Source organism: Orcinus orca, chromosome 14 (assembly GCF_937001465.1).
Source record: "Orcinus orca chromosome 14, mOrcOrc1.1, whole genome shotgun sequence".
NCBI lineage: Eukaryota > Metazoa > Chordata > Mammalia > Artiodactyla > Delphinidae > Orcinus > Orcinus orca.
In genome coordinates, this window is record NC_064572.1 from 44944343 (window position 1) to 44957802 (window position 13460).

General features: G+C 34.3%; 1 protein-coding gene across 5 annotated transcripts in view; it reads right to left on the reverse strand.

Moving 5' to 3' along the window:
* PARG (poly(ADP-ribose) glycohydrolase) overlaps nt 1-13460 on the reverse strand; it is a 111065-nt gene that overhangs the window by 54850 nt on the left and 42755 nt on the right. For 4 of the 5 annotated variants that reach the window (XM_049697388.1, XM_049697385.1, XM_049697384.1 and 1 more), the window contains 2 exons: nt 5869-5961; nt 102-259 (listed from right to left, as the gene is read on the reverse strand). In XM_049697388.1, coding sequence (XP_049553345.1) covers nt 102-259; nt 5869-5961 — 251 coding nt within the window. Of the gene's footprint in view, nt 1-101; nt 260-5868; nt 5962-11559; nt 11626-13460 lie in introns of all 5 variants that reach the window. The other variant, XM_049697386.1, reaches the window with a different exon arrangement.

Here is a 13460-nt window from a genome sequence, read left to right on the forward strand (position 1 = left end):
TTGTAAAGATTAAATTAGATAATTGTACATAAAATGTTTGGCAAATCACTCAATGCCAACCCTCCATTTTAATGTTAAAAAGGGGTTCGCTGAAAACATACCGATTGAAGTTAATATCTGGATAACTAGAATACTCCGATTTCATCTTAGCATTGCGCCGTGGAAATGTGCAGAAGAAAGCATTAGCTAAAAGACTAGCAATCTGTTCCTGTGACATTGTGATGGAATGATTCATCTTCTGTTTCAGGAGCGGTATTGGCTGATAGAGGAAACACAAATACAGACAAGAAGAGCAATAATTAGTTTAGCAATTTCAAAAGCAGAGGCACCAAATTGCATTTGCTAAATTAAGGTAGGAATAATTTCAGGCCACTCTTGAATCCTTAAATCAGCAATACTGTTGAAGTCAAGAGCAGTTCATCAAGGATGACTGGGAAAATGTACTTGTTTGACAAAGTGCAGATTTCTAATCAATAATAATGACAGTGAAGAGAACACAAAACATTACTTGTATTAATGAAAAATGAGATTCCTTTAGCAAGTAAGAAATAAAAACACATTACACATGTAATGAAAAATTAAAACAAAGGATGGAACAGAAAAATGTAATGTTGAGTTTAGCTACTACTGCATATGCTAAATTTTGTTCTCACTTATATTAAAGATTATCGGACAGAGCAATTTTTCTATTCAGTCCTAAAGAAAATGAACTAAGGAAAATAATTCAATAAATAAGTCGTTTCCTTCTAATTTTGAATCACACTTCTCATTGACAATTTATAAGACCCAAATCTAATTTTATTAAAGCAATTAATGGAACATGTGTACACAGACTTATTTATGTATAACCTGTAAGAATATAGGCATTTCCTACATAATCATTTCAAGTCAAGGAAGATGCAGGACATTTCTCCCTCAAGTTTTTTACATCTGAAATGTCTTCAAGTTATACCAAACCCAAACTGACTAACCTTTTATTTTTAGTATATTCCACAGGACCTGAGTATTGCGTTCAGTGAGTTTTATTCTGTTTTAAATGTTTAAACTGTATGTTTTTAAAGTCATGCTGGGAAAGCCAAAGACCAACTGCCAATTTACATCAGTTGTTAAGCTTCAAAATGCTCCAACATAATATTTAGGGACGCTTTTCCTATTCCATTTAATAAGTCAGAACTAAGAATCCTGGATATCTACTTTAATTCAAAACAGTATGCATAGAGAACTGTCCTGATCACATCTCAGGAATCAACACTCAAAACGAAACTGAGGAAAGGCAGGCAAGACAAATCAACTATAACACTTAGCTTTTCTTTAACAGAAAACATACATCATTGCTAGAATAAGAGTTTGCTAGAAAAAGAAAATGCTAAACTTGCAGTTCAACTATTTGCCTTGGGAAAATACAAAAGTAAACAAACAGGAAATATCAAGAATTTATTTTCATTAGGGTATCCAAAATTCTCTCCTTTTAGGCCTTAGCAAACACCAGTTCTAAGAAAGAAGCAATAGAGAGCTCATATTGATCTTCATTTTCCTTCCTATACATTTATTTACAGCACAGCCATGAGTTTAGAAAAGGTGACAAAGTATCAATGGCTTAAAGCACACTGTTCCTTGGTTTTAGTAAGAAATGAGTTTTTAACTACCATTTACCAGGTTATCCACAAAAATGATTTTAGGCTTAATGGACTTAAAACACAAACATTTCTTGTTTCCCAAATAACTAAATAAATATAATTTAAAATATAATAAGTTATTTGTTCTCCTGGTGAGGAGAAATGCCTGAAAGCTAATACTTGGGGAAAACTAGAGGATGTAAATCTTATCATCGAGCACTCAGCTAGGTAAAATAAGACACTGGTTAATATGAATGAAGACCTCTCATCAGAAAGAGAAATTAAGGAAACAATCCCATTCACCCTTGCAACAAAAAGAATAAAATACCTAGGAATAAACCTACCTAAGGAGGTAAAAGACCTGTACTCAGAAAACTATAAGACACTGATGAAAGAAATCAAAGATGACACAAACAGATGGAGAGATATACCATGTTCTTATATTAGAAGAATCAGTATTGTGAAAATGACCATACCGAAAGCAATCTACAGATTCAATGCAATCCCTATCAAATAACCAATGACAATTTTTACAGAACCTGAACAAAAAAAATCTTAAAATTTGTATGGAGACACAAAAGACCCCTAATAGCCAAAGCAATCTTGAGGGAAAAATACAGAGCTGGAGGAATAAGACTCACTGACTTCAGACTACACTTTACAAAGCTACAGTAATCAAGACAATATGGTACTGGCACAAAAACAGAAATATAGATCAATGGAACAGGATAGAAAGCCCAGAGGTAAACCCACGCACCTATGGTCAACTAATCTATGACAAAGGAGGCAAGGATATACAATGGAGAAAAGAGGGTCTCTTCAATAAGTGGTGCTGGGAAAACTGGACAGCTACATGTAAAAGAATGAAATTAGAACACTCCCTAACACCATACACAAAAATAAACTCAAAATGGATTCGAGACCTAAATGTAAGACCGGACACTATAAAACTCTTAGAGGAAAACATTGGAAGAACGCTCCTTGACATAAATCACAGCAAGATCTTTTTGGACCCACCTCCTAGAGTAATGGAAATAAAAACAAAAATAAACAAATGGGACCTAATGAAACTTCAAAGCTTTTGCACAGCAAAGGAAACCATAAACAAGACCAAAAGACAACCCTCAGAATGGGAGAAAATATTTGCAAATGAATCAATGGACAAAGGATTAATCTCCCAAATATATAAACAGCTCACGCAGTTCAATATTAAAGAAACAAACAACCCAATCCAAAAATGGGCAGAAGACCTAAACAGACATTTCTCCAAAGAAGACATACAGACGGCCAAGAAGCACATGAAAAGCTGCTCAACATCACTAATTATTAGAGAAATGCAAATCAAAACTACAACGAGGTATCATCTCACACCAGTTAAAATGGGCATCATCAGAAGATCCACAAACAACAAATGCTGGAGAGGATGTGGAGAAAAGGGAACCCTCTTGCACTGTTGGTGGGAATGTAAACTGATACAGCCACTATGGAGAACAGTATGGAGGTTCCTTAAAAAACTAAAAATAGAATTACCATATGGCCCAGCAATCCCACTACTGGGCATATACCCTGAGAAAACCATAATTCAAAATGACACATGCACCCCAATGTTCATTGCAGCACTATTTACAATAGCCAGGTCATGGAAGCAACCTAAATGCCCATCGACAGACGAATGGATAAGAAGATGTGGTAAATATATACAGTGGAATATTAGCCATACAAAGGAACGAAATTGGGTCATCTGTAGAGATGTGGATGGACCTAGAGACTGTCATACAGAGTAAGTCAGAAAGAGGAAAACAAATATCGTATATTAACGCATATATGTGGAATCTAGAAAAATGGCACAGAGGAACCGGTTTGCAAGGCAGAAATAGAGACACAGATGTAGTGAACAAACTTATGGACACCTGGGGGGAAAGGAGTGGGAGGGTAGGATCAATTGGGAGATTGGGATTAACATATATACACTAATATGTATAAAACAGATAACTAATAAGGACCTGCTGTATAAAAAATTAAGTAATTTAAAAAAGCATGAATGAAGATCTTTCAAAAAGTTCATGTCCAAAATTTGTTTCCTTTAATTTAATTTTTATAAATCTAAAATTTACCTTTTAGATTTGGCCTAGAGAACATTAATATGATAAATCATTAAATAACAACATATGCAATTTAACTTGCCAAAGATATATTTCGATAACAAATTGAAATGTTAACTTTCACAGCAGAGATTTACCTTTTAGTCGAGGACAGAGGACAAAATTAAAATGTTCTCCCTTTAGTACACTAATGGAAGGACAGAGTTGTTTTAAGCCAGGAAAAAGAGATGGGAGCTGCAAATCTGATTTTGGTTCCACCCACTGACTTGTTATAGATTACAAACTTGGGTGCTTTTGAATGCATATCTCATTAAATACAATAGGGAAACCTTCTCTCTAAAGCATGAAGGGAAGAGAAGAGGAGAAAGTGATTCCTATCTAAAGGCTATATTCGGTTAATTATGAACTAGAGTGAATTTAAAAAGCATTTAATTAAGCACTATGTTAGACCTGGGGACACAAAGATGATCCCCCTTCAGGGAGAATATAATCTAGGGGAGGAGACATATAAAAACATAAATTACAAAATAATGTGCTAATAATAATAAGTATGATTCGAGTGCTACAGGAGTGATAAAATTTGGCTGGGAGACGTAGGAAAGGCTTCACAAGGGGCAGAACCTAAAAGGTAGTGAGAAATTTTACTACATAAGGAAAAAAGCAAGGAGAAAAAGAGAAAAGAATGAACATGAAACATAAGCAAGCAAATAACTTCCAACATAAACAACAAGAAGTTGAGTTTTAAAATATATTTTCTCTGCCCAATAGAAAAACTTATTTCAGACACAATGAATTAATGAGGTGAAATTACAGTTACCTAAAATTGGAAATATCACAGTATAATGCTAACAAACATGGCACACGGAAAAACATTCAGTGGTTCTCAACATTTGGACTCAGGCATTCGGACATGGCTTTTGGTTGCCCCAATGACTATGCTTGTGTTTTTTGTGCTGTTCCAATGATACACTGCAATGTGTGGGACCATCCTACACATTCAGAAATTGCTCTGCCCAAAATGTCCCTAGGGCCCCTGTGGATCAACAGTGTTAGCAGAAACCTGGCTAGCATCCATGTAGCCAGGGGGCTGGCCCTAGAAATAAATGAGAGGCGAATTCAAGCTACTGTTGCGAGAAACACAGGAAAAGAATTATGAAGAACAACCCAACAACCTCTTATAATTACATCTACAAATTCTTTGATACTCTCCCCCCTTGAGAGGCAGAGTCTAATTATCCTCTCCTTGAGTATGAGCTAGATTTATTGACTAAATTCTAATGCAGAGAAAAAATAGTGAAAGCGATAGTGTGTGCCTTCAGAAACGAGGTCAAAAAGGCACTGCCTCTTCCTGCCTCTCTCCTTTGGGTGGCTTTTTCTGGGGAAGTTAGCAACCATGTCACGAGGATACCCAATCAGCCTACAGAGAGCCCCACAGCAAGGAACTAAGGCCTTCTGCCAGCAGTCATGTGAGTGAGCCAGCTGAGAGGTAGCTCCTCCAGCTTCAGTCAAACCTTCAGATGACTGCAGCCCTGCCCAATACCCTGACTGAAACCACAAGAGAGATCCCGAGCCAGTACCAGTCAGCTAAGCTGCTCCCAAATTCCCAACAGAAACTGCGATAATAAAAGTTTCCTGTTTTAAACCACTAAATTTTGAGGTAGTTTGTTATGTAGCAATAAATAATACACTCCCACACAAAACAAAATAATACCAGATTCTTTCTTTTATTTTTAAAAGTTAAGAATGTATCATGAACTCATTTGTTATACAATACACTACTTTGGGGGAGAGGGGAGGAAGGAGTAGGTATTAAGCCATTTTGAAGATAAAATTTTCTAAATCCATTAGTATGCTTTGAAATAATGACTATCCTTTTTTGAAAGTCAGAGATTATTTTTAAAAAAAAGAAAAAGAAGTATGAGCAAACATCAACACTGTAAACTGAAGCTCAGAAATTGAATGCTGCATTTTTAATGTCCACTCGCAGTGTTCTCTGTAGCCTCTAACCTTTTCCTTAGTATAGCAAAATCATCATACTCTGGCAAAAAACTGTTTCCCATCTCTCTGTTTGACCTTGACAATTAGAGTTTAAACGAAATTCAACTGTGAGTCTCAAGAAAGCTACTGAGGAAGAAGTTATTTCCACCAACCTGGGTGCAAATATTTGGCAGACAGAGTGCAATTTTCACCATATCAGGCAAAATGGACTGGTATAAGTGTTGAGCTTCTGCTTCTTCTAGTACCTGAAAACCAATAAAATGTTATCAGTGAATAATAACCAATGAACAAATATCTGTTATTAAATTACATATGTGCTTTATATAGGATCCCATAAGAAGGCATATTATCAGCATCATTGAACACATGCACAAGTACACCAACAGGTGCAGTAAGGAACTTACAAATTCATTTCCAAATGTATGTAATTCACCTAAATGCCCTCTGAAAATGAATCGAGTATCCCAAATATGAAATATCTATCATATCACATTCACAACTAAATAAATGCTTGCATATGAAAAACAGTACCTTCTGACCTCGGTTACATCAACTAAAAACTATTAGACCACAAAGAACTCTCTCAGAAGCCCTCAAGCTTCTACAGTCAGTAATTTAAAGAAATCACCATAAAAGCCACCCTAATCGTTTCAGAGCATATTATATGTGTCAAATCTAACCTACTGGGTAGTAAACAATGAAGTTCCAGGTGACTTACAATTTCCTTTTCTAGGCACCTTTAGGAAGTTAAAACCACGATTCCCATATCATAATTTGAAGTACAAGAAAGACGACATTCATGGCCTATTTCTGTCTTTTGTAATTTCCCATCTCTTCAATGCTTTAGAAATTACTTTAGGCCATTTAATCCAACTTCTCTCTAAACATCAGAGTATTTCTTTCAAAATACTGAAAATGAAAACACTCTTAATCTAGGGATTCTATATATACAGTCAGGATTAAAGTAAATCATGTATCTATCTGAAATCACATCTGAACTAGATAGATGAGGTCTCAGTTATAATCCAGTCTGATCCTGTCATTATTAAAGAGAAAAGAAAACTGAAGCCAAGGAGGTTACCTGATTATCCTAGACTGAAAATGTCAATTAGCAACTAAATCAGAACTAGAACCCAAGTATTCTGGCCTATATTCCACAGCTCTCCCCACTTCTCTATGTAACAAATGTTTGGGATTGATGAGGATACAGACTCTTTACAAATATCTATAGATTCCCTTTGCTATCAGGAGCTAAGCTGAAATAAAGGAATATTCATTTGTCTATCTACAGCTGGACACAGTATGTGTATAAATAGAAAAAGTAGCAAAGATAATTTACATTCACTCTGGTTTTACAAGAAAATTCTAACAGGGCTTCCCTGGTGGCGCAGTGGTTGAGAGTCTGCCTGCCGATGCAGGGGACACGGGATCGTGCCCCGGTCCGGGGAAGATCCCACATGCCGCGGAGCGGCTAGGGCCGTGAGCCATGGCCGCTGAGCCTGCGCATCCGGAGCCTGTGCTCCGCAATGGGAGAGGCCACAACAGTGAAAGGTCCGCGTACCGCAAAAAAAAAAAAAAAAAAAAAAAAAAAAGTTCTAACACTAAGAATTTTCTTTATACCAAAGCTCTAAAATCCAAACCTATGCCCACCTCCCTCTTTAAATTAGGAAAATGGGAAAATTGATATTCAGAATGAACAGAAAGATATTTGCAATTCAGAGAGTGTAGGATCCAATTAATCATAGGTATATAAAAAACAAGCAAGAATACAATTATTAATTCTGGGGAAAACAAAAAGTTGTACAAGAGTAGAACAGGAATCAGATCTCAGATATGAACAGTGTTTTTACCATCCTACTAAAAAACCAGAATACTGATCTAATTGAAATGAATATGATATCTATAGTGGAAAAGTGGGGAAACATAAATAAGGCTGTTAATGGTGACAGGGTTAAGTAAACAACAGCTAAATCCTAATCTTCTATAATGGGAAGTTAACACACTAAAAAAATAAATAAAGGCTAAAAGGTTCAAAGCCTCTTCATTATAAGCCTCTTTAATGCTAATAAAAAGAAAAACTAAATTAAAAAAAATCATACATAGAAGGCATTCTATTTTAGAATTTTATTGTATATATTAAAGATACTTGCTTTCCTGTACCTGAAAATGCATAAAACATATTAATGTATTAAGATATTCAAATTCTTCTTATTCATAATTTATCTTTTTGTTTTTTAAAACATTTTATTTTGAAGTAATTATAGATTCACAGAAAGCTGCAAAAATAATATATGGAGGTCCGGTTTACCCCTCACCAAGTTTCCCTTAAAGGTTACATTTCAGATTAACTGTAACACAATATCAAAACCAGGTAATTAATATTGGTACAGTATGTGTGTATTGTTCTATGCTATTTTATCACGTGTACATTTGTGTAACCAAAATCAAGATGCAGAAGTGTTCCACTATAACAAAAGTCTCCTTTGTGCTACTAATTTATAGTCACACCCTCCTTCCAACCATCCCTAAGCCCTAGAAAGCACCAATCTGCTTTCCATCTCTGTAATTCTGTTGTGTTATACAAATGGAATCATATGGTGTGTGTCCTTTTAAGATAGACTTTTTTTCACCCAGTGTAACGTCCTTGAGATCTATTCAAGTTCATGCATGTATCAACAGTTAATTCCTACTGCTGAGTAGTATTCCATAGTATGAATATACCACAGTTTGTTTAACCATTTACCTACTGAGGGGCATTTTGGTTGTTTCAAGTTTTTGGCTATTACAAACAAGGCTGCCTTTTACTTTCAACCTGCCTATACTGTTATGTCTGAAATAATTTCTTGCAAGCAGCATATAATGTGTCAGGTTTTTTTAATCTACTCTGTAAATCGTTGTCTTTTAATTGGTGAACTTTGACATTTACATTTAATCATTGATAAATTAGAACATTTTAATTTTCTCTTTCTTTTACCTGTTTTCTTTTCCTTCATTCCTATGGGTTACTTGAACATATTTTAGAATTCCATTTTTATTTATCTAAAGTATATTTGAACACATCTCTTTGAACAGATTTTTTTTAAATTGGCTGCTCTAGGCATTCGTTATATATAACTTATCACTGTTTCCTGGTGTCAACATTTCACATGTTGCAGTAAAGTATAGAAACTTTACCTTTAAGGCTCTTTACCCACCCCCATTATAATTTTCTTTAATATTTCTCCACATACATTGAGAACATTTGATAGTGTTATAATGTTTGAAAATTGTGAAACAGAAAATGTCAAACACTATTTAGAATACTCAAGAAGAAAAGTCTACTATATTTTTACTCTTTCTACTGTTCTTTCTTCTCTCCTGGTGTTCCAAGATTCCATTTTATCATTTCCTTTCTGTTTCAAGAAATTCCTTCAGACATTCTTTTAGGATAGATCTATTAATGACAAATTCTCTTCCTTTCCTTCATCTGAGAATGTCACCGTTTCTCCTACAGTCCTGAAGGATATTTTCAATGGATATACACTTCTCTGTTGAAAGTTCTTTTCTCTTACTCCTTCAAAAATATTATGTCACTTCTTTCTGGCTTTCATATTTTCTGATGAGAAATCCAACAACATTCAAACTGTTTTTCCCCTATAAGGCAATGTGTTATTTCTTTCTGGATGCTTTCAAAATTTTTTTCTTTGCCTTTAGTTTGAGGAAGTTTGACTATGATATGTCTTGGCATGGATTTCTTTGGGTTTATCCTGTAAGAGGTTTGCTCAGCTTCTTGATGTTTTCTGTCAAATCTGGGAAATTTTCAGCTATTATTTCTAGTTTTCAGCCACTATTTTTTGTTGTTGAGTATTTTTTTATCCCTGCCCCTTTTCTCCTCTCCCTCCAGTACTAAAAAGGCATGACTGTTAAATATTTTTTAATAGTTCCATAGGTCCCTACACTTTTTTAAATAAATTTTAATGTTTCTTGAATGTAATGTTTGCTTGTTTGACCAGTAGTACAACCAGTATAGGAAATTTAGGAATTTAATTCAGATTTTCAAGCCAATATAAACCCCAAAATTATATATACTAGACCATTATGCTATTATTATTTTCTACATTATGAGAAAATCTGAAAGGAAATATATAGTCACTTTTAGACCAAAATTATTAAACCATTCTAACTTTTCTGAGTCACCTCAGAAAAAAAAATGACATAAAAGTCTATTTCTTTCTGTTGTTCAGATGGATTCCTTTGTTCTTTTTCAAGTTTTCCAATTCTTTCCTCTGTCACCCCCACTCCCCATCGAGCCCATGCATTGCATTAAAAAAAAAAAAAATCAGGTATTGTATTTTTCATTTCTAAAATTTCCATTTGGTTCTTCTTTATAGCTTCTATTTCTTTGCTGGGACTGTCTATTTTTCATTTGTTTCAAGGAGCTGTAATTGCTTATTGAAGCCTTTTTATGATGGCTGCTTTAAAGCCCTTGTTAGATAATTCTAACATCTGTGTTATCTCAGGGTTGGTATCTGTTGATTGTCTTCACATTTCAGTTGAGATTTTCCTGGTTCTTCGTGGAGCGATTTTTTATTGAAACCTGGATTTTATGTTATGAGACTTTGGATCTTATTTAAATCTTGTTTTAGCAGGTCTTCTGGGACACAGGAAGGGAGAGCCACCTCATTACTACCAGTCAGGAGTGAAAATTCTACTGCCCTTGTTGACTCCCAGGGCAGGGAGGGGGAAAGGCATCTTGATACCTTTGGGTTGGGGGGCGGGGGGGCGGGTGCAGAGGGTGAAAGTTCAGGCTCCCCACCAGGCCTCTGCTGATACCACCCAGGTGCCATATTTTTCCAACAGCCCCACAGACCCTAGCTGGTCAGTCTTTTCTCCACCTTTCAGAGTCTTCTTATTCTTTTATAGTGTCCTGGGTTTTCAGCTGTATTTAGTAGAGGGATAAGGAGAAGTGTCTTTCCAAACATTTTTAACCTAAAGACATTTAACCTTAAGTGTCTAAATAGGCTGACAGCTTCTTCTCCTTTGGGTACCTGTCCTTGTCTTTCAAAACTGACATACGAGTAGCTGCTGCCATGCTTTGCTGACCATCACAAGCTTTAAAATATCACTTATTTATCTGATGAAGCATTATTGCACTGGACTTCTGTCAACACTTGACCTATGTCTAATGTTGCTTTGAAAACACAAAAGGGAAGATAAAAAATGTCATTTGAGAACATAACCAACCCAACTACCATTTGAGATGGAATGCATAATTTAAAAAACTAGTATAATCTTATGCCCTCTCATATATTATTAGCATCTTTAAGCAAATCTTACCTTTTACAAATTATTATTTACTATTTATTAATCTGCACAATTTATTAATCTATACAATGCAAACCAAGACATTAGTATTAAAAAGTTTTTAAAATGTAAATCACTGCTTAACTTCAAGGGAAGAAGAGCCTTAAATAATAAATATTTATTTATAATATATCATATATTATATTATTTATAACGATGATGATGATTATAAGGAAATTAAGCATTTATATGATGATTAAATTCTCCCTGCCCTCTATTGGAGGGTCTGCATAATTATATATGGCAAGTCTTTGTGTGTGTGCATGTGTGTACATACCATCCTTTTATTCTCATCCCAAAAGTTGATTATGTATGTGTTTCACTCAGAACTGATACAAAGATTTTCAAAATTATAATGCTATTTTACCCATTTCCTCTCTTTAGACTATAGAGTTGTTCATCCATTCAACTAACCAGTAAATTTAAGTATCTATTATATGCCAGACACTGTGCCAGGACTGACAACAGAACTGTAAACAATAACAGACATGATCACTGACCTCATGAATCTCAAAGCAGAAAGTCCTATGCTCTTTCTGTGATCCCCTCAATATATCAGCCTTCACCTTGAAGGATAGTAATTATTGCAATTTCATCACAGTGGTCATGGAGAAGTTATCATTCTTCCTTAGCAGATGGAAGCATTAACAAACTACTAAAATAGAGCAACTTAATTTGTCAAATGTCAAAACATGATGAATGATTTAAATATCTAGAAGCTTACATATAGAAAAGAGATTTGTACTTATTTCTTCTTTCTTAGAATGCTTGATCAACTAAAACTAAATCTGTGAACTGTGCTCTAATACTAAAGGCATATTCATGCGTGACTAAGTACAGTGCCTGGCACACAGACAGTACTAAATAAATAATACTACTGAACTTTGAATGGGGAAGTGAACTCTGTAGCCGGTAAAATCAGAAAACTAGTGATATTTTAGTGAAGGAGAATATTTCCATAGATCTACTTCTTCAAAGAGTTCATAGGAAACAGCTTTTTAATCAGTCACAAATCAACAAATATAATAAACACCTCAAGTCACTCCATGTTATCTATTGATGTAAACCTAGGTAGAGCCTAGTAAAAATTTTTAAAGTTACTAATACTCTTTTTTAATAAAAAATTTCAAAAAAGTTTATACAAAAGGTCTAGAACAATAAATTTTATGAAATAATTTTTTAACATAAAACATGTATCATCCCAATATCTAAATAGACATGGTGAAAAACCTCATAGTCCTATGATCCTAAAGTTAATATAACCATTTAAGTGTTTGTTACACTTAGGTATTTGTTTTCCTTCTCACACAGAAAAAAATTACTTAAAATCACGTTACTCTAACAATTCTGTATAATTTTTTCATTAGACAAAAGAATTTTCCACTTTGCTGTGTAGTCTTCATAAACATCACTAGCAACAAAATGTTTTTTTAAAAAGTCATGTATTTTCACTGTAGCAAATTAACATAAACAAAAAGAAAATAAATACCACCCACAAACCCACTATCAATATATATACTGCTAACATTTTGGCATATATCCTTCCAGTCTGTATTTTGTTTTCATTTACATAGTGGACATTTTCCCGTGCAAATAAATATAATCCTATATCACCATTTTCAGTAGCTGAGTATTATTAACAATTTGGACACACCATACCTTATTTCCCTATCTAATTCTGTTATGATAGATTTACAGGTTGTTGCCAATTTTCCACTCTTGAAATTACCATTGCAGTGAATATCCTTGTACATACATCTTTCTGCAACTATTTGAATATCTCTATAAGTGAAAATGCTATATCAAAAAGCATAGGCTTTTTTTTTTAAAGGTTTTTAATATATGCTGTCTAATCACCTTCCAGAAAGGTTCTATCAATTTATATTATGGTGCTGTATATGAAAGTACTCAACTCCATACCTTACTAATACTGTGAATTCTCGTATTCTTGTTTTATTCACAATCTGATAGACTAAATTGACACCACTATAATTTTAATTTATGTTTATTTAATTACTAATGATGTTGAACTTTTTATCCCCGTGTATACAAACTCCTCTGTGATGAGCCTTAATCCTTCTTTTCTATTAATTTTTAAGTAATACGTGGATACATTCTTGCCTTAAAAATGTCAAACCATTCAGATGAAGTCAAAGCTCTTCTTAACCACAAATCCCCAATTCCAAACTACTTCTCAGACAAACAGATGCTTGTCTCCTTCCCAAACTACTTCTAAGCATTTCTACATATGTGCATACAGAAATTTAGCTTTCTGTTACATTAATTTTTAAACTAAATGGTATACTATATTTTTTGCAACTTGTTTTTTGCCTTAAGAGAAAGCCTTAGAAGTCTTTCCCCGTAATAGAATAAATGCTATACAGTATTTTCCACAGTATGG